Source organism: Caretta caretta, chromosome 3 (genome assembly GCF_965140235.1).
Source record: "Caretta caretta isolate rCarCar2 chromosome 3, rCarCar1.hap1, whole genome shotgun sequence".
NCBI lineage: Eukaryota > Metazoa > Chordata > Testudines > Cheloniidae > Caretta > Caretta caretta.
The window spans coordinates 2998392-3023930 of NC_134208.1; the positions used below are offsets into that span (position 1 = coordinate 2998392).

Here is a 25539-nt window from a genome sequence, read left to right on the forward strand (position 1 = left end):
AATCCTCAGAATACTGGCTCTGCTAGCTTTCCACTACAGAGGCGTGACTCTGCCAGCAGGAGTTGTCTCATGAATGGTGGATCCCAGCTCTCTAAACTGGACCAGTGCTGCAAGAACGAACCAGTGGGTGAGAAATACCTTAGTAAGAAAGTGACTTGTTGATAAGTCTAGGCTATAGATTGTGTGTGATGTTTCTCTTTTGACTGCACAGTGAAAAAGAGGTTACTTACCTGTAGCTGCGGGTTCTTTGAGCTGTGTGGTCCCTATTTGTATTCCATACGTGGGTGCGCAGGCAAGCCATGTGCCTGAGTCCAGAAGTATTTGTTAGCAGCGTCCATTGACCCGCACATGCATCTCCTCGTGCTCACAGCCAAGGGTATAATAGGTCATGTGGATCGACGTCTCTCCCGTATCCCTCTTACCACTGTGCAAGTATTGGAATACAAAGAGGGGCCACAGATCTTGAAGAACCTCCAGTTACAAGTAAGTAACGTCCTCTTCTGCTCTGAGTGATGTATTCCATACATGGGTAACGAGAGAACTGTGATCAGAGCGGAGGTGGATGCGAGGATGTGATAGGAAGTGCAGTGTGCTGTCTGGCTTGGCCCACAGCAGCATCTGTAGCCACCGCTTGTGTACTAGCTTGTGAACGTGTGAACCAAGCGCCAGGTTGTGGCGTGACAGATAGCTTGCCATGAGACGTCCGCAAGGCAGGGCAATGTGGCTGCTTGTGCTCGTGTAGAGTTTGCTATGTCTCCATCAGGCAGGAGCACTTTGGCTTGTGTGTAGCATGTGCAGAGGCACCCGGAGACCCATCTGGAGAGTCATTGGGAGGACAGGGCTTGGCCCTTGGATCAGGTCATCAATGGCCACAAATAGTTTTGGTGATGAGTGAAAGGAGCGAGTCCTGTGGAGGAGAATGCCAGTGCACGGCAGACGTCGAGGGAGTGCCTGTTCGTGTGGAAGGTGTGTGGTTTGGGGCAGAACACAGGTAGGTGGATGCACTGATTTAGGTGGAACTGTGATGCTACTTTTGGAAGGAATTGAGACTGTAACCATAAGGACACTTTGTCCTTGTGGAATACAATGTAAAGGGGGGTCTGCCCCGTCTAGCTGAGGTAATAGCTATCAAGAATATCACCTTCTAGGAGAGGTGGGAGGAGAAGCACATTGCTGGTGGCTTGAAGGGTGGCTTTGTGAGGGTGGAGAAAACAAGATTAAGGTCCCACAAGGGTGTGGATTTGAGTAGTGGTGGGCAGGTATTGAGTAAACAGGTGGTGGTTGGGTATGGAAACACGGAGGCACTGCGCATGCAGGGAAGAAAGGCACTGACCACTGTCAGTGGACCTGGATAGAGCTCAGGGCAAGGCCCGACATTCTGAAATCGAGAAGGTGGTTGAGGACAATAGGTATAGATATTGCACTCAGTGTGTGGTGATGGCGGTGAGCCCATCATGTGAAGGAGCTCCTTTTAGCTTGGTAGCAGCCGCTCGTGAATGCCTTCCTGCTCTGGTTAAGGATGTGTTGCACCGGGGTCTACCCTCGAGCCCCATCCAAATACCAGGGTGTGAGGTGAAGAGGGCTCAGATTGCTATGCCCGATCCGGCTCCAATCTTATCTGAGGAGATCCGGGAGTGCTCGGAGTCACAGACACACAGGACTAGTGCTGTTTCACCTGGGCATAGTTTTATGTTGCTGCTGTATCCAGCCCGTGGGGAGCAGGCCTGGCCAGGTAAGATGTTAACAAGATGGCCTGCTTAGGTGGCCAATGGACTGAACATAAGAACAGCCACACTGGGTCAGATCAAAGGTCCATCTAGCCCAGTATCTTGTCTTCCGACAGTGGCCAATGCCAGGTGCCCCAGAGGGAATGAACAGAACAGGGAATCGTCAAGTGATCCATCCTCTGTGACCCATTCCCAGCTTCTGGCAAACAAAGGCTAGGGACACCATCCCTGCCCATCCTGGCTGATAGCCATTGATGGGCCTATCCTCCATGAACGTATCTAGTTCTTTTCTCAACCCTATTATAGTCTTGGCAGGTCCGTCTCTAGGTTGGTGCGGGGCCTGGGACATATCGGCCCCTGCTGGCTTGGGGGTCCCGCTCTGCATTGGCAGTTGGGTCCACAGGACGGATCCGGTCTGTTGCTGGGCTGCCTGCTGCTGCGGGGTGGCAGCCGAGACCCCAGGTGCATGGGGCGTCAGCCGGGACCTTGATCGTGCGGGGCAGCAGCAGAGCCCCGAGTGCAGGGTGGCAGCAGAGCCCCGCTCATGTGGGGTGGCAGCCAGGAGCCCAGGGGTACTGCAGCACCTTCTGCACCCCTCGTTCCTGCTCCTATGTCTTCCGGGACCGACCACATCGGCCAATCACCCTGGCCTGCAGGGCCCCCTCAAAGTGCGGGGATTGTGTGCGTTGTGTGAAGAAATACTTCCTTTTATTTGTTTTAAACCTGTTGCCTATTAATTCATTTGGTGACCCCCAGTTCTTGTGGTATAAGAAGCAATAAATAACACTTCCCTATTCACTCTCTCCACACCAGTCATGATTTTATAGACCTCAGTCATATCCCCCCCTTAGTCGTCTCTTTTCCAAGCTGAAAAGTCCCAGTCTTATTAATCTCTCCTCATAGAAAAGTCCCAATTTTATTAATCTCTCCTCACCTCTTAGAATCATAGAATCATAGACGATAAGGGTTGGAAGAGACCTCAGGAAGTCATCTAGTCCCACCCCCTGCTCAAAGCAGGACCAATCCCCAACTAAATCAGGACCAACACAAACTAAACCAACTCTTCCACCGCCACTTCCTCAAATGTCATGAGGAAAGCCTCTGGGTTGTCCGAGGGGCCCAATTTCACAAGCCTCAATGGTGAGCCACCATTTCTGGGGCTGGGTCTCCAGCCCTGGAGGTGAAGCCCCAGGAAGTCTCTGAGGCTATATCAGTGCCATTGCCTGTTGGATCAACCACTGCTGCTGTTCCTGCTGCTCCCCCAAAATCCCAGACTACCTGTTGCTGCTGCACAAGATGCTGCTGCTGGGTCTTGGTCATCCACTTCAGAAGACATTCCAGATCCATGTTGTCGCTCTCTTAGCAACCCATGAGTTTAAGCCCAGGGTGTTCAACAAGCCCAGCTCACCCAAGACTCCCTTTTCTCCAGGGGTGGGAAGATCATGCCCAAATCCTCCACCATGTTGTCACTGGGTTCCTTCCCCAGGGTGCCCCTTAGTCCCTGGGCGAGGCCCCCTGCCCTCACCGGGGCCTCTGCTCTGGATGTCTGGCTGTTCCACCATGCCTGAACCCAGTCATAAGCAGCTCAGCCCTCCAACTGAGCCACAAAGAGTCCGCCCCTTTCAGGGTTGTCAGTGACCACAGGAAGAAATTAACACAAATGAATTCTCCCATAGGTGGGCTAAGGTTTTCTTCCTCAAAGGGCTTCTGTTAAGTTATGACCCTACCTAGACTCATAGGCTAATCTGGAGAAATAGTCCCATAAGAGGTGGTTCAGCAGCAGGGTCTCCCTCCCTTCTTTCCTCTAGAGTGGGGCTGCAGGCAGGACTGGTGGTCTGCTCTTCTCTCTCTCGTCCTTCACCAGCTATGCTGGTTTCCCTTTTTAAGTTCCTCCCTCCAAATCTGACATCTCTGATAATCCCGACTGAGCCCACAATAGCCATTGGCCCTGCACTATCCTGTGTGGCGTTTGTATACACCATCACCCTATTACTTCAGCTATTTCACTATTCACAATCCCGGATTGGTGACCTATGTTAAATGGTGTTGTTTCTGCTCCCTGATGGATCACACCCTTTATAAACAAGAGGCAGAGATCAGGCCTTGAGGAAGTAATTTGCGGTGTGAACATAAATTTGCGGAAGAATTCATGCCATTTCCAGCAGGAATACTTGGGCACATGCACCTTTACATGAGCAGTTGTAACACTTTTGCATTCTGCAAAGGTTTTTGGGTTACAACATCCGTTACACAAGTGCTCCCAGAAAATGACTAAAGAGGCTGTGCAGAGCCATGGTGGTGAACTGAGGGGGCTGACTGCAGACACTGTTCCTTAATCTTTGTTTAATTCAGTATTTGTACAGCTCTCAATGTGACACATACAGTGCTGTGGCTGGAATGGAAATGATGTTTGGAAACTGCTTTAGAATAAATGTTTGGTTTGTTAGCCGACCTCAGAGGTCATTCTTCTCAGCTCTGACCCTCTTGTGGCTGTGCAAGAGGAAGTGGTGCATAGTTCGTCAGAAGGGGATCAAGTCATCACTTTTGAGGCTGGCTGCAGAAAAAGAGATTCACCTTATACAACAGCCCAGCACTGTCCCGCTTAGTAGAAGTCTGGAGCAAGACTGTATCATGACTGATGCCTTTACATTACCAATAATTCATATTTGGTATAAAGAAGAATGAAAGTTAAGGCAGAATGATAAGATTACCTCTAGCCCTGTGTCTTTAAACTCAAGTGCAGGGCAGGCAGGGACCTGGATTGAGAGTTGATCCCTCCGGCCAGGAAAATTAACATGCCAATTTAAGGTCACAAAGCTAAAACAACCTCTCCCCCCTGTAGTGTGGGGAGAGGTTTATCTGGAATTAAGATGTGAAGGTGGCTGGGAGACAAACATTGGGTCGTAACAGCTGCAAAAGAACTATTTGAAGTTGTGGAAGCAATACAGCCCTCAAAGCAAAACAGGAACCCAAACTGTTTTTGCAAAGAAGCATCTACAATCCTGAATGAAACTGGGAAACAAACAATGGACATTTCACTAGCGTCTGGCACATTCTCGTAGGAGAGCACATCAGCAAAAAGAAAAAACCCTTGTGGGGGAGGACATGGGGGATGAAACGATTCCATTCAGGTTCTAATACATGGCTCATCACCATAGTATCTGTGTGGTAGATCTTGAAAGGTGTAATTGAGGGGCCCCAAGGGAGGCAAGGGGAGGAGAAGAATGACATGGTACACCTGATACCGGCAATCGATCTCCCACAGACAGGCTGTCACATACCAAAGGGTCAGGGCGTTGGGACAGCCTGGAACAGAGAAGGTGAGTTCTTTAGAAATAGAAGGATTTGCTTTCTGTACTACAACTCTCCCATAGGGTTTTGTTTAGGGCTGCTGTTCTCCAGCTGCGCATGGAATGCTTAATGACCCGGACAAGAACCAGGTGTAAGGGATGTAAGCATGTTCAGTGAATAAATGAACTTTAGAATCTATTGGTCCCAGAGGGGAGGCTGAATTCATATTAAAAGAGGAAATATGAAGCCCAGCAGTATGGCTAATGACACAAGGTGTCTGCAATATTCCATCACGCTCCATCTAGCAAACAAATTAATTAGAAATGTAAAAGCCCACAAGGCCTAGGATGTATGGGACAGGAAGAGCAACCAGGCCAGGATGTAGTGTCTAACAAGCTATCCAGTGGTGAGAGAAGCACTCAAGAGGACAGACTGGAACTGGGCCAGGGTGACTTGTTTCCTGGAGCTCACAGGCTGGTTATGGGGATGCCTAATCCAAACCATGGTTTAATTTAAGAGCAACAGATGTTAGAAAAACAATCCACAAGAACAAAAGGTAGCAACAGATATTAATAAATGAGAAGGATTTGGTCCTGCTTTGAGCAGGGGGTTGGACTAGATGACCTCTTGAGGTCCCTTCCATCCCTGATATTCTATGATTCTATGATTCTAAGGATCCCTAATTAACAGAGACAAAATCGCAGGGTGAGAGCTGAGGACAGAGCTAGAGAGGAAGGATAAGAGAGTAAAAGAAGAGAGAGAAGAAGAAAAGGAGCATGACAGAGAGAAAAGAGAAAGTGAGGAAAGAATGTGTTAGAGAAAGACAGATCTAGGGAGCCAGAGAGGGAGGGATTCTACAGGCCTTGCAGGGTAAAGTAATACAGGAGAGAGTCCACTGGGTGTCACCACAGCACCACGGCAGGGAAACGTAGCGTGAGGATACCAAGAAAGTACCTGCCTTGCTGGATTCAGAGGAACAGCCGTGTTAGTCTGTATTCGCAAAAAGAAAAGGAAAAGGAGTACTTGTGGCACCTTAGAGACTAACCAATTTATTTGAGCATGAGCTTTCGTGAGCTACAGCTCACTTCACGAAAGCTCATGCTCAAATAAATTGGTTAGTCTCTAAGGTGCCACAAGTACTCCTTTTCCTTTTCTTTTTGCCTTGCTGGAGTTGAAGGTTTCTTGCACAGCTTCTTCCTCAGGAAATCGTGGGCGCATGTGCTGTTGTCCCACTAGGTGGGAGCGCCTCTTCGCTGAGCTGCCTTTGCTTGAGCAACCTGGAGCCCTGTCGGTACATGTCCCATCCCAGACCATCCAGAGAGAGGGCATGGCCTGGGTTGCTCATTCGGCCAGTAGAACAGGGGAGCGTGTGACTACATCAACCTTTCCCAAACAGATCCCTCCATCTTACATATGAAAAAGTTGAGAGGGGACACATCTCCCCACCCGTGTCCTTCACAGCTGAGCTGGATTTACGATGGCCGTGCTCTACTGTCTAGCTGTGACAGACACCGGGGCCTGGATTCACAGAAACGAAGTTGTACAAGTTGCTCCTGGCGCAAGTGCTCGAGGAGCCAACTAGGGGGGGCGCTTTTCTTGACCTGCTGCTCACAAACCGGGTAGAATTAGTGGGGGAAGCAAAAGTGGATGGGAATCTGGGAGGCAGTGACCATGAGTTGGTTGAGTTCAGGATCCTGACACAGGGAAGAAAGGTAAGCAGCACGATACGGACCCTGGACTTCAGGAAAGCAGACTTCGACTCCCTCAGGGAACGGATGGCCAGGATCCCCTGGGGGACTAACTTGAAGGGGAAAGGAGTCCAGGAGAGCTGGCTGTATTTCAAGGAATCCCTGTTGAGGTTACAGGGACAAACCATCCCGATGAGTCGAAAGAATAGTAAATATGGCAGGCGACCAGCTTGGCTTAATGGTGAAATCTTAGCGGATCTTAAACATAAAAAAGAAGCTTACAAGAAGTGGAAGGTTGGACATATGACCAGGGAAGAGTATAAAAATATTGCTAGGGCATGTACGAATGTTATCAGGAGGGCCAAATCGCACCTGGAGCTGCAGCTAGCCAGAGATGTCAAGAGTAACAAGAAGGGTTTCTTCAGGTATGTTGGCAACAAGAAGAAAGCCAAGGAATGTGTGGGCCCCTTACTGAATGAGGGAGGCAAACTAGTGACAGAGGATGTGGAAAAAGCTAATGTACTCAATGCTTTTTTTGCCTCTGTTTTCACTAACAAGGTCAGCTCCCAGACTGCTACGCTGGGCATCACAAAATGGGGAAGAGATGGCCAGCCCTCTGTGGAGATAGAGGTGGTTAGGGACTTTTTAGAAAAGCTGGACGTGCACAAGTCCATGGGGCCGGACGAGTTGCATCCGAGAGTGCTGAAGGAACTGGCGGCTGTGATTGCAGAGCCATTGGCCATTATCTTTGAAAACTCGTGGCGAACCGGGGAAGTCCCGGATGACTGGAAAAAGGCTAATGTAGTGCCAATCTTTAAAAAAGGGAAGAAGGAGGATCCTGGAAGTACAGGCCAGTCAGCCTCACTTCAGTCCCTGGAAAAATCATGGAGCAGGTCCTCAAAGAATCAATCCTGAAGCACTTGCATGAGAGGAAAGTGATCAGGAACAGCCAGCATGGATTCACCAAGGGAAGGTCATGCCTGACTAATTTAATCGCCTTCTATGATGAGATTACTGGTTCTGTGGATGAAGGGAAAGCAGTGGATGTATTGTTTCTTGACTTTAGCAAAGCTTTTGACACGGTCTCCCACAGTATTCTTGTCAGCAAGTTAAGGAAGTATGGGCTGGATGAATGCACTACAAGGTGGGTAGAAAGTTGGCTAGATTGTCGGGCTCAACGGGTAGTGATCAATGGCTCCATGTCTAGTTGGCAGCCGGTATCAAGTGGAGTGCCCCAAGGGTCGGTCCTGGGGCCGGTTTTGTTCAATATCTTCATAAATGATCTGGAGGATGGTGTGGATTGCACTCTCAGCAAATTTGCGGATGATACTAAACTGGGAGGAGTGGTAGATACGCTGGAGGGGAGGGATAGGATACAGAAGGACCTAGACAAATTGGAGGATTGGGCCAAAATAAATCTGATGAGGTTCAATAAGGATAAGTGCAGGGTCCTGCACTTAGGACGGAAGAACCCAATGCACAGCTACAGACTAGGGACCGAATGGCTAGGCAGCAGTTCTGCGGAAAAGGACCTAGGGGTGACAGTGGACGAGAAGCTGGATATGAGTCAGCAGTGTGCCCTTGTTGCCAAGAAGGCCAATGGCATTTTGGGATGTATAAGTAGGGGCATAGCGAGCAGATCGAGGGACGTGATCGTTCCCCTCTATTCAACATTGGTGAGGCCTCATCTGGAGTACTGTGTCCAGTTTTGGGCCCCACACTTCAAGAAGGATGTGGATAAATTGGAGAGAGTCCAGCGAAGGGCAACAAAAATGATTAGGGGTCTGGAACACATGAGTTATGAGGAGAGGCTGAGGGAGCTGGGATTGTTTAGCCTGCAGAAGAGAAGAATGAGGGGGGATTTGATAGCTGTTTTCAACTACCTGAAAGGGGGTTCCAAAGAGGATGGCTCTAGACTGTTCTCAATGGTATCAGATGACAGAACGAGGAGTAATGGTCTCAAGCTGCAGTGGGGAAGGTTTAGATTGGATATTAGGAAAAACTTTTTCACTATGAGGGTGGTGAAACACTGGAATGCGTTACCTAGGGAGGTGGTAGAATCTCCTTCCTTAGAGGTTTTTAAGGTCAGGCTTGACAAAGCCCTGGCTGGGATGATTTAACTGGGAATTGGTCCTGCTTTGAGCAGGGGGTTGGACTAGATGACCTTCTGGGGTCCCTTCCAACCCTGATATTCTATGATTCTATGATTCTATGATAAGTGGCGAAATTGGCCCAAAGTCTGCCAACAGTACAACGCTCAGCTCCTTACTTCAGGTCTCCAGTCACAGTGTACACTGAGCAGGGAACAACTGGGTGCGTTTCCTGTAGATAAGTGGTACCCAAAGTGTGGGGCATGCCATCCAAGGGGGACATGGAGAAATGGTGTTTTTTTTGGGGGGGTGCACAGTGGGGCACAGGTCAGCCTCCACTGGGGGTGGGGAGGGAACACTACCCAGCCCTGCTCTGCCCTCAGGCCCGGCTAGGGTGACCAGATGTCCCAATATTATAGGAACAGTCCCAATATTCGCGACTTTTTCTTATATAGGTGCCTATAACCCCCCACCCCTGTCCTGATTTTTCACACTTTCTATCTGGTTACCCTGGCACCAACCCTGGCTGCCGGCCTCCACCACAACCCAGCCATGGCTCTACTCCTGGCCCTGGCCCCACCCCCAGCCTTGGCCCCTGGCTGTGGCTCCATTCCCGGCCCCAGCTCCGCTCCCAACCCCAGCTCCCAGGGGTGGGGGGCAGACAGGGGTAACGGGGGGGGGGGGCATGACTGTGAAAAGGTTGGGGACCACTGGTGTAGAGAGCCCGACTCCTGGCCAATTAAAGGCATACTGCATCCCCATGATTAGCTGTGGTTGGTTCCAGCAGTAGCCACTGACATCAATTGATACTGATCTCTGCCATGTGAAGGAAGTATAACCCTTTGATACCTTGGACACAGGGCGTGACTGGGTTCAGTAGGACACACCCAAATCAGGCTTAGTGCATCTGTGTGTCACACCTTTCTTATACCAACGAATGGTGGGTGTACTTTTGTCACATGAGACATGCTGCTTCCTCATCACAGTCTGAGCTGGAAAAATGCTTCATGCAGAGCTGGACGCTCTTCTGGGAGCCCACGTTATGCACGGTTGCTAAGGAATCCGGTCCCTGCCTTGGGAGCCATATGTGTTCTGCACATCAATCTCCGACTGTGTCTGGCTCTTAAAGAGAGAGACCCGTGTCTGCACGCCAACCATCTTTCTAAGCAATGTCTTGCAAATGCCTCTCCCCATCCGAATAAGGTGGGCACTTGCCACCAGTGTTCAGGGAATGACAGGAGTGATTACATACGATCATATCAGCTCTCCTCCTGAGAGACTCAGCTCCTCCCAACAACCAGCCAGACGCCCAAGTGTCCCTCACAGCTGCCCCAACCTGGGCTGTTTTGGCATATCCCTCCCGAGGCTCCTCTAGACTCTGCATTGCTTGTAGCTGTTTGCTCAGCTCCCTAAGCCTGCATGTTTCTCTCTATGTATTGCTGTATTGGCTGCCCACAGCACGTACTTCTCACGTCCCCTTACACTCAGCTCCCTTGCCATGTACTGCTCACCACAGCTCTTTTTGCCTCGATGGCTATCTTGGCTCTCCTAGAGTCAGTGGACACTTCTGCAAAGCTGAAGTTAACAGGAGTTGCGTGTAATCAGCACCTCTGAAAATCAGGTCACTTATTTATGTGCCTAATTGTAAATTTATGTGCCTAGCTTTAGCACCTATGTTAAAAATCCTGGCCACAGTCTTGGATCCCTTATGGAAAAGTCCAATTGAATTTAATGAGGAAGCAACCAATAGGGGTCTAATGAAATTCCTCTAGATTCTATACTCTCTGATAGAGGATGATAACCTTGCTGTAGGTTTTTTTTGAGCCATCCTATAGAAAGGATACAGTGATGCAGGATATAAAGTAGGAGTGTGCTAATTACATTTGCTGATGACATAAAGTTGGACGGCTTTATCAAGAGCAAGGAGGCTCAGACCCTTACACAGGAAGACTTGGAAGACCTTGAGGACTGAAGTAATAGAAACTGGATGGAAGTTCTAAGGTCACGCACTTAGGGACTAACAACAAGAATTTCTGCTGTAAGCTGGAGGCTCATCGGTTGGAAATGACAAGAGGAGGAGAGAGACCTGGGAGTGTTTGTTGACCACAGAATGACTGTGAGCCATGTGACGCTGCAATGTGAGCGCAGTGTGCATCAGTGAAGGTATTTCCAGTAGCGCCAGAGAAGCATTAAAGCCATTGTGCAAGGCACATCAGACCTCATCTGGAATACTGGGTACAGTTCTGTTCACCCATGTTCACAAAAGATGAAAGTGAACTGGCCCAGGTGCAGAGAAGAGCTACTAGGGATGATCAGAGGAATGGAAGACCTAGCTTAAGAGACGGGATTGAGAGTGCTTGGCTTGTTTAACCTAACACAATGAAAGCTGAGAGGGGATATGATTGTTTGATATAAATACATCAGGCGTTAAACCCCAGGGAGGGAACAGAACTAGTAAAGAACAGTGTTGGCTGACACAAGAACAAATGGGTATAAACTGGCCATGAATACATTTTATGTTAGACATTAAAAGAAGTTTTCTAACCATCAGAGGAGTGAGGTTCTGGAACAAACTCCCAATACAATTAATGAGGCCACACAATCCAACTTCTGGTTTAAAGCTGGAGCTTGATACATTTACGAATGGCATTATGTGAGGGGGTTGCCTGCGATAGCAGGGACTGGATTTGATGACTCAGGAGGTCCCTTCCTGTCCTATGTTCTCTTGCAGGAAAGGTATTATTATTATTTGCATTTAATGCTATCGGACTTCCCCATAAAGGATGGCAGTTCCAGAGAAGTGAAAAAGATGTGAATTTAAAAGAAATTTTCAAGTACTGTTAAATCCACTAGACCATGTCATCATGGAAATAGCAGTAGATTTGTGTTTAAAAAAGCAACCCACACCCAGAAAACATGGAAGGCCCTAGCTGGTTTATGCATTGCATGTATTTATGAGAAGGTATCCTTGTTATTCATAGAGCGCCGGAATTCAGGGACAGTCAGTTACTGCCTAGAAAGCATGTGCATATTCTCAAGGTGACTGTGCCCTTGTACCTTCTGCATGTGTGCGTGGGGAGACTGAGGCAGAAGAGAGAGGGAAACAAACATTGAACAAATGTCACCTCCATTAATCCAAGATGGCATCTGCTATTACTGCAGGAGCTCTGCCTTTAGCACAGAGGAAGTCAAACGATCCTGACAACTTCATATAACAAAACTGAGAGTAAACTTTGTCAGGAACCAGTATTGCTGGTGACTGGGCTGTACTTCCCTGCTGGAAGTCACTTTCTCATCTTGTACGGGATGTAACGTGCACATCGCCAAGGGTGGCTGTTCTGAATTCTCTAGGCAACTATGTTTGGCATGAAATAATCCTTTGCCCTTCATGGCACCTTTCATGGGAAACGCCCAGAGCGCTTACAAGCCCTCATTAATTAAATCTTGCAATTGCCATATTGTGCTGATAACCCACCAATCTATTTCTCCTGCCCTGCCCTCTCCCTATCACCCAGGTTCTCAGCCCTTCTTGTTGCCCCAGAATCTCCTTAGAGTGTCTCAACACTTAATTAAACTAAAGAATGGCAAAACCTGACCTTTCGTTTTTCCTTCCAAGACTTGCTCCTCTTCCCCTTTTCCCATCACTGCTGAGAACTCCACCATCCTCCCAATCCCTCAACCTGCAGCCTTGGAGTGCTCTGTGGATCCTTCCTAGTATTATTTGTATTGCAGACCATATTGTCCTGCTTCTATACTCTTGTCCTCCCATCTGTTCCCTTCTTTCACATCATCCCTGCTTCCTCAGCCCCACCCTTTGTCGGGCATCACGTTCTCTGTTCACTTGAGACTGTAAAGCCTTTGGGGCAGGGACCGTGTTTCTGTAAATCACTCAGCAATGCTACTAAGGTGCCACAGTAAAAATGCTGCAGCATGAGTGTTGTTAGCAGTTACGGTTGCCCTGGTTCACACAGTGAATAAACGGCAGAGCCAGATGTCCTAATTCCAACTCCCTGAGCTGTCTAGCGGCTCTGCTGTGTGCAGCTGTTGAGTAGGGGATTTATTTGGGTCACCCTGCCACGATTCTGGTGGGTCCCTGTTTGGAAAAAAACACAAATGAATGAGGCAGCAGCCTTCTTTGCAATGATGCTCATTCCTTTATTGTGGTCCTTGTTGCCATTTTGAAAGGTGCTGGAACTTTCTGTTCATTTCCAGCACCACATCAAAGCTACCTTACAGAGTATTGAAGAAGTGTCCATCCAAAGCCAGAGGGGGTGTGAGGACAATGACCTTTCCCAGCACGGTATGTATAATATATATATATATATTTATAATATGTCCTGTATATTCATATGTATAGAGTGACAAGGATGGGCCACCGTACAGGAAACTTTTGATTTCTAAATAAATCACCATAACAACAGGCACAAAAATTTGGTCCTAATCAAGGCCCTCACCTTGTCAGTCAATCAGCTGATCAATTAAAAAAAAATACCAACCTGCTAACCCCCTCTGGAATTTGCCCCCGGTCGTCGCTCACACCGACAGTAACTAGTCCCCTTGGTGACACACACGCACGCCCACGCACACCTACATACGTTCCTATGGAAACACGTACATACCAACATACAAAGAACAATAGAAATATACACCCGAGGTTGTTGCAGCAACGCAGTGAGGCTGTGGGAGTGATCCAGCCCATCGTACCAAGGCAGAGGGCAGACACCACGGCTAGCTTCGTGGTTCTCATCTTAAATAACCAGTATTTATTTACAGCCTTGCTTGGTTTTTGTGCTACGAAGATCGTGAGGTTACTGGCAGCAGCAGCTAGAGCGTGCGCGAGACTCTCAGACGTCCACGCGCAACAGATGCGTCAAAGCGGCACTTAGGCATTGAGAGCTCAGCCCTGCCCCCCCGCAGTCTGCACACCATCAACAGGGGGCGCCACCTGCGGAGTTTTCTTAGGTCAAAATCAAAATTCAAAGCTGGCCAAGGGGTGAGATGTGACCCCAGACTGTCTGTGTCAAATTTCCAACCCCCAGGGGAGGTTTCTTAACGAGAGCAGCTGAGTCGGCTGGAGAGTTTTCACATGGGCCCCATCTCAGCCATAATCCTGTCTGGGTCCTGTGCGTCACCAGGGCACAGAAAATAACCTCCAGAGGGCAAACAGGCTCTGCACCAGAGGCGGTGGGAGATGGTATTTAGCCCTAGAGAGGCAGGCTAGTCACCCGTGTCTGCCTTACCCACCCTATGCGCCATGCGATAGAAGAGAGCAGGGGTGTCTCTGTGCTAAGAGTGGGTGGGCAGGCACAGAGGCCAGCGTGTCTAAAACTGGGTATCTACCACCACAGAACTGGCCTGTGCTGGAGTCCTAGAAATGGATGGACAGGAGCTAAAGGGCAACTGCATTTGTCCACAGGTGCCTTTGTGTCTAGCTCCGCCAATTTCCAGCACGCTTACTGGAGGAGGCGGCTCTGGCACTGGAATGAAAATCCAGCAGCTCTCTCTGGCTGTGTTTAAAGCTACATCGGGGGCGCACACAACCCTTCTGCAAATCAGGCATCCCACGGCTGGGCGTTAAAGGCAACGCACAAATGGAAGGTGGGAGATTTGTTCTGCAGCTGGCTCAGTTAGTTCAAGTTCCTCTTCAGTAAAGGGGGAGAAGAGGTTTTGTTCTGGGAGCTGGGAATGGGACACACTTGCCATGGGTGCATTTGGGTGGGGAGCTGCTTTTGACGCCCCCGCAGCATTGTCCCTGAAGGAGGGTTGGAGCCCAAGTCACTCCCCGTGAACGGTGCTAGAGAAAAGCGACTTCACCTGGTATGTTGTCTATGCAATCACTCCCAGCTGCTCACTCTCCACATTAGCTCTCTCCTCTCATCTGGAGAGACGTTTAATGAGTTTGGAGCTCCTGAGGCAGGTCTCCTGCTTCTGGGTGAGGTAAAGGAGCCAATCTCTCAGGTTAAGCCAGCCCAGACCCCCATGCTTCTTCACAACATTATGGGCCAAGCTCTAGGGTGAGGCAGCAGGAATGAGGAGAAACCATCCGCTGCAGACTTTTGCACCAGATGGAGAGAGTGAACTGTCCACCCGCAAGGAGTCTGGCAGCAGCTCCCCCTTTTTAGCCTCAGCTAGTTCCATCCCACAAAACCTGATCACCCCCCTGCCCCGCATCCACACAAAACTAGGACAGATCTCTGCTTCCCCAGCCCCATTACTTAGCATGGAGATGGGAGAATTGGGGAGCCCCTAGCGTATCTGAAGGGGGTACATGGTGCCCCCACTTTTCAGTCTGTATCCTTCCTCCTGCAGCCCAGTGCTCTATTTTGTAAGTGTGGGGATAAGTCCGAAGGGGACTGAGCCTGTCTTTGATAGTTTCGGTAAGGAGCTGGCATTGGAGAAGGGACATCTCCGTGGCCACAGACGGAGTATGAACGCACCCCAGCTTTCACTCTCACCTCCCTTTGCTCCTCTCACCGACACTCCCTGTGACAGGGACTGCTCTATGGCAGCGTGTTCCCCAGTCCCATGGAGGGTCGTCCATGGGTGCGAGCTCATGGATCCTTCACGTGAATGTGCTTTCTTGGGTTGCTCTGTTAGCTTTTCTACCCGCTGCAGATGGGCAGGGCTAGTTTCTAACCTCGGCCAGAGAGCTGGGGCTTCTCTCACCAGCTTTACACACCCGCATCGTCTGAAGTGATGCAAGGCACAATGAGGGCATCCTTCCTCCATCAGAAGCTGGTGAAAGGGGCGAGCCCGAGAGAAGCCTTAGTGGTGATACTGCACAAGCATTGTTGACTCTAGTAACGCAGAAGCAGGGGCCTACACGCTGCCCAGGGCCCAGTTGGAAGCTCCATGCTGGCTGGTTGACAGCCTGAACGCATCTTCGAGAAAGTAGCAGCTGGCTTCATCTTTAAACAAGCACATGTTGCCAGCTGAGACTCCAGGGCCCGGTAGGCAGCAGGGCAGGGCTGCTACATGCTGAAAGGCAGCCTGCGGCTTCCATGGGCTACACCATGGTATGAAACAAGAGGGTGGTTGAAAGCCCTGTTGTTGCGTTCCAGGGACTCCATCGGCCATGCTTTACCCCTCCGTCACCCGGGGGCTAACTGGAAAGCTGACTCAGCAGTGGTTTGCTCTTCTCTAACCTGTACAAACGAAGCCCTCGATCTGGGGAGACTAATTAGCGGATTCCCATGATGCAGGGATTTGCTACCCAGTGATCCCTGCAATGACCCTCCCCCCGCTTTATGTAGCACTCAAACTCTTTGAAAGAAGATGCTGTTGGTGTCTCCCCTCTGAAAGCTGAGTGAGGCCCCAGCCCTTCCCACTCCTCCGTTCCCACCCCAATTCAATGGCCTGTGGGTTTCAACACCTGTGCACCTGGAAGAGGAAAGTTCTAGAAAGCCTGGCAGAAGCAAACAGCAGTGACAGAGACAAGGAGAGAGGGAAGCAGCCATAAGTGCAGAAGGCTACAAGACAGGCAGTGGCCAGACCCTAATAAGAAACTCCCTTGGTCTCACAACAATACCCTCTATGGGGCCAGCCCTCATATTCTCCTTGGATTTCCTAGTTCAAGCCCAGGCGTCTGGATTCCAGGACGCATCTCCTTCTTCTGCTCCAGCAGGGTGCTGGCCTCAGACCAGGAAAAGTGGAAGGACAATTTCATAATCCAAGTCTTCTTAGGTGAACCTGATAAATCACTTTCCCATCGACTATGATCTTGCAAAGGTCTTTGATCTCTCCCCATCCCATTCCCCAGCACTGCACATTTGCAAACCATCCAAGAGCCCATAACTGTCTACGCTCACCCAGCGGCCTGGCACACCCAACCAGGTCTCAGGTGAGGATGCACCTGCCCTCAGCTGAACTGTTGAACGTCGACACACTCAGGAACACTGAACATTGTTCTAAGAATAGCCGCCCATGCTGTTGCCAGAGCCATGTTTTAATCCTCCTCCTCAGGACTGGACAAAAGTGCCTCGCCTCTTGTCCCTCCTTCTTTTACCAGCTTCCCTGCCCTCCTCCACAGCCCCTGCACCAGACCAAAGATGTTTTTGAGACTAGCAGTTTAACACCTTCTTGTATCACCCAGTCCAGGTAGCCAGTGCATGGGATAAATGTGTTCGTCTGCCCTTCACTGATTCTTTCCCTCTAGTACCAGGGACAGTAGATATTTTCGTTTCTGCTTTGACCTGGGAGGTCAGTTTTCAAGTAGATAATGTTGTTCTCCAGCCTCCGTGCACTTCTTTGGGGAGAACAGGAGATGCCCACTGGCTGCTCCACCCCAACGAGGGACTGTGAACCAAGTTGGATGTCCGATGACTTAATGGGGCAGGCCCAGCCATCTCCAAAAGGTGCAGCTGGCGAGCAAAGTCTCAGGATCACTGGAAAACTTTAGCTCCCCCCGTTGGCTGGGTTTGGTTAATTCACACCCCCTTTGTTCGTCAAGGGGCGAGAGCTGAGCCCAGAACTCAAGGAGACGTCCCTGCTGCTGCCACTGTTGATAGGGTACAGGAAGTGTCTCTTCGTCCGGGGCCAGCAAACGCAAGGCCCAGCTGCCAGAAAATCCCCAAACACGTGTGGGAACAGCTGTTCGCCGGGGCACGGGTCTCGTGGGGTATCCCAGGGAATCTGGCAAAGCAAACAACCACCCCACACGCGGAGTCCATGGAGAGCTCTGAGTGATCTCATCTCACGCGAAAGCCATCAGAGAGAGAGGGCAGAGCTTCTCTCCCACCATCTGCTTGTTTCCGCCCCGAGGAGGTGACTGTGCAGTAGGAGTGGGGAGTATGCCAATGACACGATGAAAATGCAGCTTCCGCAGGCTGCGGCTGGCTCCTGTTTTAAACAAGATGGGGGGTAATAGAAGGGAGAAATCTACATGGTGCCCACCACCCACCTAGGCTGAGCCTTATTTTGAACTTATTCTCCTAACTCTGCATTGCCAGTCCGCTTCATAAATAAATACGATCAATAAATAAAGTGACAGATCCAGAGGCGGGGAGGGAGGCAGCGCCCGTGTCCCCGGGAACTGACGCTGAGTGTCTCACACAAACACACACACACACGAGAAGTAGCTGAAGACAAAGACGAGATGGGACCGGGCGGGGAGGCTGCCAGCGGGGAATCCCCTTCCCCAGCCGAGCGTTTTCAGAAGCAGCCAGTGATGGGTGGCGTAGTCCTTGCTATAAGATGGAAGGGAAGGGAGGAGCTGCAGGGCGTCACTCATGAGCTGGCATCGTGGGGGGACGCTGGGACACGGACGCCAGGGAACTGTGAGTTGTTGAGGGTGGCAGCGGCCGGGGCGTCTGGCACCTGAGAGTGGGACAAGAAAAAGAGAAAAACTGGTCTCCTGTCACATCGCCCACCTCCTCCCACTTCTCTCCCTCCTCCCAGCCTCCCATCCAGGTCCCCTAACTGGAAACGCCAGCCACTTTCTTCAGCGAGTCGCTGTAAAGGAAACTCATGTGAAGCTTGAGGGGATGGAATAAATGCTACAGCATCAGCACGAAACACCCTTTGAATCACAGGGTCAAATCCCAGCAGAGTCAGTTCTGCCCTTCATACCCACGTGGGAGGCACACGGAGTTCCCTGGGGTCACCGGCAGGCTCTGGACTAGGTGCTGCGCTGCAGGCCAGAGGAGGCTGCAGGCTGTGGGATGGGAGACCCTGTACATGTTTGGTGTCATTGCCATCCTGCTTTTAACACTGGTTTAACAACAGCCACAAAACTAAGGTTAGTGTCTAGCCACCGGGAACTGGGGCACTCACTCAGTTTAGGTGCCAAACTTTAGGCTTCCAAATTTGAAAATCTTGGTCCCAGGTTCTTGCTGGGCTTGTTAACCCTGCACTAAAAGCCGGATGGAAAGCAGTTTCCTGCCCTGGCACCAGTGCAGGCTCTTTATCGAGATGGCAGCCCTGGACCACGGGCTTGTCAGGACTAATGGTTCAAGCTGGCTGAGGCGTCAAGACTGGGCAATGCTGGGCAGTGTTTGCTGTGACCGATGAGACTCGGGTCCCTAGTGCAGGGAGTCTGGTAGGGCCTCACGGACAGAGACCTGCTCTAGACTTGTGCAGGGGCTCTGGCCATGTAAACAGCCCCCGTGTCCTTGAAACTGCCTGGCTTGGGCAGGATGAGGTCCCACCAGTCCAGTAACAAGCTTGTCATCTCTGTGGGGCCCTGGGCATTGGCAGAGGTCGCTGCTTGCATTCGAAAATAAAACCTAGCACGGGCACACAGTACTTTCCCTCTGGCCGGTGCTGTCTGGGCATCGAGTGAACCCTCCCCAGTCCCCAGGAGGTGGGTACGTAATAGAGGCAGAGGGGGGTGATGAGACAGATGTACACATAAGCGCATCCCCGCCCCCGCACTTCACCAGGGAAAGGACCCTAAAGCAGAGACCAGGGGATTGCCTTTCTCTCCTCCGCCATGCTTGGAGCTTCCTCATTCTCTGATTCTCCAGCCTGAAGAACAGACGCCCCAGCAGCAACAAACATGCCAGGCATGGAACAGATGGGTTATTATTTCAATGCAACTGGTTATTAATTATTCCCTGGCAGACCAGTGGGGACCTCACAGCTGCTCATTTCCGCTCTGCCCCTTCCACCCTGTTCAGAGGTCCCTGCCTCCCTTCAGCCCTCACGTTCACCCCACTGAGCGCCAGCAGGCATCAGAATCAGGCTGTTTTTCACTTCACCCCAGCAGACACTCACCAGGATCGGGACTTCCTCACCCTGGCAGCTGCCGGCCGCTCTAGGAGACTATCCAGGCGCATCAGTCTCTCAAGGTGCAGAGCTCGTGGGTCCTGCTCGCCCTGGTCCCCAGTCAGCTCAAACTCAAACACAGCTGGGGGGGAGAGATCCAGCTCCAGGAACATGATGTTCTCAGCCTTCATGGAACAGGATGAAAACAACACCAACAAATGGATTCACTGACATGGGCACAGGCAGACCCACTGATCACCTGCAGAAAAGCTGGGCTCAGTCCTGGGGGCAGGAGATTTTTTCTATCGGGGCAGCTGTAGGTCACTCTCCCCAGATACACTGCCTCCCATTTATATACTCCGACCTACCCCAGCTTTCTCTCCATGGCCTGCTCAAACCTCAGCTCCTGCAAGAGAGTCAGCTAGTGCCACTTGTGATGATGCATCCACGAGGGACAGGACTGAGAGGCCCCAACTGCATTGCACACAGGCCAGCAAGCAGCTGTCTGAGTTAGAACATCAGAACAACCAGTGGTCCATTTAACCCAGTATCTGGTATTCCACCAGTGGCCAATGCCAGGTGCCTCAGAGGAAATGAGCAGAACAGGTCATTTATTGAGTGATCCATCCCCTGTCATCCATTCCCAGCTTCTGGCTATTGATGGACCTATCCTCCATGAACTTATCTAGTTCTTTTTTGAACCCCATTATAATTTTGTCCCTTTTTCCAGATAATTGATGATGAGTATGTTGAACAGCACTGGGACCAGTACAGACCCCTGGGGGACCTGCTATTTACCCCTCTCCATTCTGAAAATGGACCATTTATTCCTACCCGTTGTTTCCTTTTTTTTTAGCCAGTTACTGATCCATGAGAGGATTGGTGGGGGTGGGAGAAGATACCTCTGCTGGTGAATTTAGCTGGCAGGGCTGTGGGGGAGATGCTGTGGGTGTAAGCCTGCTCTGTGGCACCTTTCCCCTCACCTGGAAGCAGACAGTGCAAACTGTTGTGGCAAGATGGCCGATGTTAGTCTGGTGGGTCCTGCGCTTTTCTTGGCGGGGAGCTACGATGCCACCCTTTGCCCCTGTTCTTGGGTGCTGAGGGCCCCGCTACTAGCCTGGGAAGGTGGTAGAGGAGGGAAGCAGGGGAGGGGTCTGGGTTTGCTCCTCACTCTGAGTCCCAGCCCCTCTCAACCCCTGTGGGTTTCTTACCCTCATCCCCCTTAGGTGGGGTTACCCTCAGTCCTTAGATGCTGTGGGGAAGGGAGTCTCCCTGTCCTACTGGGCAGGGTCTCCCTTACTCCAATTCTCAGATCTTCCAAATCTCTCCACACACCTCCAAGCTCCAGTCCTCTCTCCTTCCTCCTCCCCCTCTATCTGCCTGATGCAGGGGGTTTTATTAGGTTCCTAACAAGGCCTTAATTGACTGCAGGTGCTCCAATTAACCTGCAGCCACCTTCCCTAGTCTACAGTGAACCACGCCTTAATTAGCCTTAAACTTATATATTTCCCCTCTAGCACTCTCCCGCTGCTCCCTGGCCCTCCTGTATCACACTGTGAAGAGCTTAGCATGGCTCGGAGCGGGAGCTGGCTTCCTTTGGCCCTTCAAACAGAGCTCCTCTTCCCAGGCCAACGAGCGTAGTTGTCAGGTGGGTGATAACCCCTCCAACCCCATAAGCTTAGAGATGCTCTTCAACGCTGGACCTTGAACATGCTCCATCCAGGTGCTCTGCTTCACAAAGCTAAACTTCTCTTCCTGCTGATGTGACGCCTTATACCCCAGGAAAAGGAGCCACCACATTTCCACTCTCAGAGGATCCATTCCCTTGATTCCCTCATTCCCTCCATCAATTCACCCAGCCATAGATCGGTTCCACCTTTTTCCCATCTGTCCACGCAATGACTTCACTCCACCCCTCCTTTCAGCTCCTGCACTCACCCGGTACCTCGGGTGGGATCCCATGGCCATGGCCACCCGCGCATACTGGCTGATGGGTCTCTTGTAGCCCACGGCAGAGGTTGGCCTCTTCTTCATTTGGTTGTTGCTGCTAAGGAGAAATTTATAATAAACATTTTTACCATATAAAATGATCCACTAAAAATAAATCCAGACAAAGCATGGAATTGGCTGCCTCAGTCTCTCTCTAAATGGATGTAAATTTCTGCAGAGTTGGTCTTCTCTTCCTTCCTGTTCTGTGCCCAGGGTATGGTGGAGAGCTGATCCCCTAGACTGCCAAGGTTTGACTTCTACTGCACATCATTAACAGAGACCATCTACAGGGATGAAAGGTGTAAGCCTTTAGCTACCAGAGAAATTTGAGGGGAGGTCCAAGGGGTATGGCTAACAGCAGAGGGATGGAAATTAGTACAGGAATCTTGCGGCTGAGTAACACAGCACTGGAATAGATTATCAGGCAATGGAACAGGCTCTCTCAGGAAGTTGTGACCTGTGAATCCCTGGACAGGAAGATCACAAGAGGGTGCTTGCTGGGTTGGAAAGTTGAAAGCCAAGGGGGCCAGAGGGGAGGCAAAGAAGAGAGACTTGGAGAAGCAGCTGAACTTTGGGGGGCTCATCCAAGAACCTCCAAAGCTCCTGAGGCTTGTCCATCACTGGGATCACAGGCAGAAGGGCCAGTGATGATGATCTGGGTCAGCCAATAAATACAGGCTGGGAAGAATTAGCTTTTTATCTACAGGTGCCAGTAAACGTCAGTTTCACTGCACCCGGACACACCGATGGAAAATATTTCAACGGATGATAATTGAGGTTTGCAGATCGGCAACGTCAGAAAGATGCTGCTTGAGAACTTACGAGTTTGATGTAAGGCTATTTCCTCTGGCTATTCTGGCATGTGATGGTGACAATTTGTGTTTTCGATGGTTAGAAAGCTTTAACTGTTTGAATCTCAGTGTCAACTGTCATGAAGTCCTCACTGTGTGAGCCCCCACTATCTGCTCCCCACATAATTTTCCACAACTGTGAAAATTTAAATTAAAAAATATTGTAAACACAAACTGATATTATCCATCAACATTATAAAAAAAATTAAAATTCTGCCAAGCCTAAATAAATAAAAACCTTAGTCAGAAACATCAAATCTGCCTGTGCATAGTGTCTGCTTTCCCTGAGCCATCAGCTTTGCATTAGCCTTCATCACTGGTTCTCAAATTGCACGGCCCATGGAGTATATCCGTGTGGAGTGGAGCACTGGCTGATCATGAGGGCTGGCAGCATGGGGGCATATGCACTCCCCATTTGGGAAGGCTAGCCCCCTGCCCTGCCTCTTCTGCCCAAGGCCCTGCCTTGCTCCGTCCCTTCTGCCCAAGGCTCTGCCCCCAACTCCTTCCACCCCCCAGCTTTGATCGGCTGGGCTACCGGCAGATCTGCGAGCCCTGGCTGGCCTGCTGGTGACCAGAGCAGTCCAGAGCCCCAGCTGGCTTGCCAGTGCCTGGAGCAGCCTGGAGGAGCCCCAAGCCCTGGCCAGCCAGCCAGGACCGAGCCCTGAGCCTGAGCTGCCCACAGGACCTCTGACCCCTGCCACAGCCCAGCCTCGGGGCTGCAGCGGGGAGAATTAGCAGAGTTTTGGGGAATCTTAGCCTCCCCCAGCCTCCATTACCAGCTGCCTATGGCTGGCAGGGAAGAGATGCTGGTTGATGTGGCAGCTCCCGTCAAGAGGAATTGAGCTGCTTCCATAAAGAACTGAACGCCAGCAGCTGAGCAGCCTCTGGGAGAATGAGCCAAGCAGATCAGGCCATTGAGTTTCAGTGTATGAGTGCCGGGCACTATGGGGGAGGGTTAAAACACAGTGGTTCCCCCCTGGGCTTGGCAGATGGGGTAGAGAAGAAGAGGAAGGAGCTGAGATTGTGAGGAACACAAGAACGGCCACACTGGGTCAGACCAAAGGTCCATCCAGCCCAGTGTCCTCTCTTCCCATAGCGGCCAATGCCAGGTGCCCCAGGGGGAGTGAACCTAACAGGTAATGATCAAGTGATCTCTCTCCTGCCATCCAGCTCCACCCTCTGACAAACAGAGGCTAGGGAAACCAGGAGGAGGGTGGGGGAGGTGTGCAGACAGGATCTCCAGCATAAGAAGTGAACAAACCACTGGAAAAGTTTGAAACCCTGTCCTTGGCTTGACAGGCTCTCTAGTGAGGGGGATGGAGCCGCAAGCCAGGTGAAGGCTTTTCGCTCTCTCCATTCGGCTCCTGTCACATGGCCCTGGCACTCCCAGGTCCCTCGGAGCGCTACGTAGCCAGTGCTGAGCAGGGCTGAGCAGTGGGAAAGCAGCAGCTGTCTCCTCGGAGAGAGAGGGGCCAGGCAGCTACCTCAGCTGCCCACCTTAACTCTCCTGCCCGAACCTCCCCAGGCCCTGCAGTGCTGTGGCCATGAGCTAGAGGGTTCAGGCCTTTTATTACAAGAACAGAGCAAATGGCAGAGCTTTTCTCCTTCTGGCAGCGAGGTCACCGCTCTGCTGCCTGACATTGGCACACCTTGCCAGACACAAAGCTGGTTGGTACCATACATAGGCGCCAACTCCGTGGGGCTTCAGGCACCCATGCAAAAACATTAGCGGGTGCTTAGCACCCACCGGCAACCAGCTCCCCACTTCTCCCTCAATGCCTCCTGCCCACGGGCGGCCCTGCCGAGCAACTCCTCCCCCTCCCTCCCAGCACCGCACGCCCACCGTGATCAGTTGTTCCGCGGGAGGTGCTGGGGTGGGAGGGGGAGGAGCAGGGATGGGCCGCGCTCGGGAGAGGGGGCAGAACTGGGTGGGAAGAGGTGGGGCAGGGGCAGAGCGGGGGAAGGAAGAGGGGGCTGTGTCCCCACACCGCGGTCAGAGGTTGTTCTTTTCTGCCGGTGCCCATTCTTCAGAGCACTCCCCTCTGAGACTCTGGGCCAAATTCACCCCTCAGGAGGTGTTTTGTGAGGCTGCAGCTGGACAGTGACAACGTGTTATGGTGTTAAGGTGGGTTCTCCGCTCTGTGAGACAATAACACAGTAACAGACAGGCTGTCCCTGCCCCGCTGGGCTTCCGCTCGCTCTTCCATCCCAGACAGCTAATTCTCCCCATTCAGAATCCTCCCTCCTGCAGCCATGAGGGGGCACCACCAGTGCCTCAGAAAAATACCCCACTGGTAGGCCAGGCCTCCTCTCGCAGAATGGCAGCCTTACCCCCCAGCAGGCACGAGCGGCTGGAACTTCCACTGGTCCTCCTCAGAGTCGTAGTACAGGCGGTTCATGATCTTGTTCTTCTCTTCAGGAGGGATAAAGTTCTCAATGATCAAGTATCTGAGCAAAAGCCAGGGTAAGAGGGAGTTGGAGTGAGCAAGTGGGGGTGGCAAGACAAAAGGGGCGAGGGAGTGAGAAGAAGGAAAGGGGGAGATGAATGGGAGAAAAGGTGGGAAGAAGCAAAGTGTTGGGAAAAGAGGAGAGAGAGATTGGGGGGAGGATGGACCGACACACAGAGAAATGGGAGAGGGAAACATGAGAGCAAAGGGGAAGACGAACAGGTAAAAATAGGATAAAATGACAGAATCAAAGATCGCACAGAGAGAAATACAGCCAGCCAGAGAGAGATGGGGACAGAAAGAGACCGAGCACATCAATCAGAGAAAAGAGACACAGCATTTCCTATAAGCTTTGTTTTTAGACAATAACTCTGCAAGTCCCCTACTCACCTTATATTATTATTTTTTATTACAAATATTTGCACTGTAAAAATGATAACCAAAAGAAACAGTATTTTTCAATTCACCTCATACAAGTACTGTAGTGCAATCTCTTTATCATGAAAGTGAAACTTACAAATGTATATTTTTTTTGTTACATAACTGCTCTCAAAAACAAAATAATGCAAAACTTTAGAGCCTACAAGTCCACTCAGTCCTACTTCTTATTCAGCCAATCGCTAAGACAAACAAGTTTGTTTACATTTACGGGAGATACTGCTGCCCACTTCTTATTTACAATGTCACCAGAAAGTGAGAACAGGCATTTGCATGGCACTTTTGTAGCTGGCATTGCAAGGTATCTGCATGCC

General features: G+C 50.8%; 1 protein-coding gene across 2 annotated transcripts in view; it reads right to left on the reverse strand.

Annotated features, from left to right (window-relative positions):
• Positions 1-12927: 12927 nt before the first annotated feature.
• Positions 12928-25539, reverse strand: part of KIF3C (kinesin family member 3C) — a 65983-nt gene continuing 53371 nt past the window's right edge. The window contains exons 5-8 of one of the 2 annotated variants that reach the window (XM_048846065.2): positions 24672-24788; positions 21439-21544; positions 19510-19685; positions 12928-18111 (exon numbers count right to left, since the gene is read on the reverse strand). In XM_048846065.2, the coding sequence (XP_048702022.1) occupies positions 18018-18111; positions 19510-19685; positions 21439-21544; positions 24672-24788 (493 nt within the window). In that variant the 3' untranslated portion in view covers positions 12928-18017. Of the gene's footprint in view, positions 18112-19509; positions 19686-21438; positions 21548-24671; positions 24789-25539 lie in introns of both variants that reach the window. The other variant, XM_048846063.2, reaches the window with a different exon arrangement.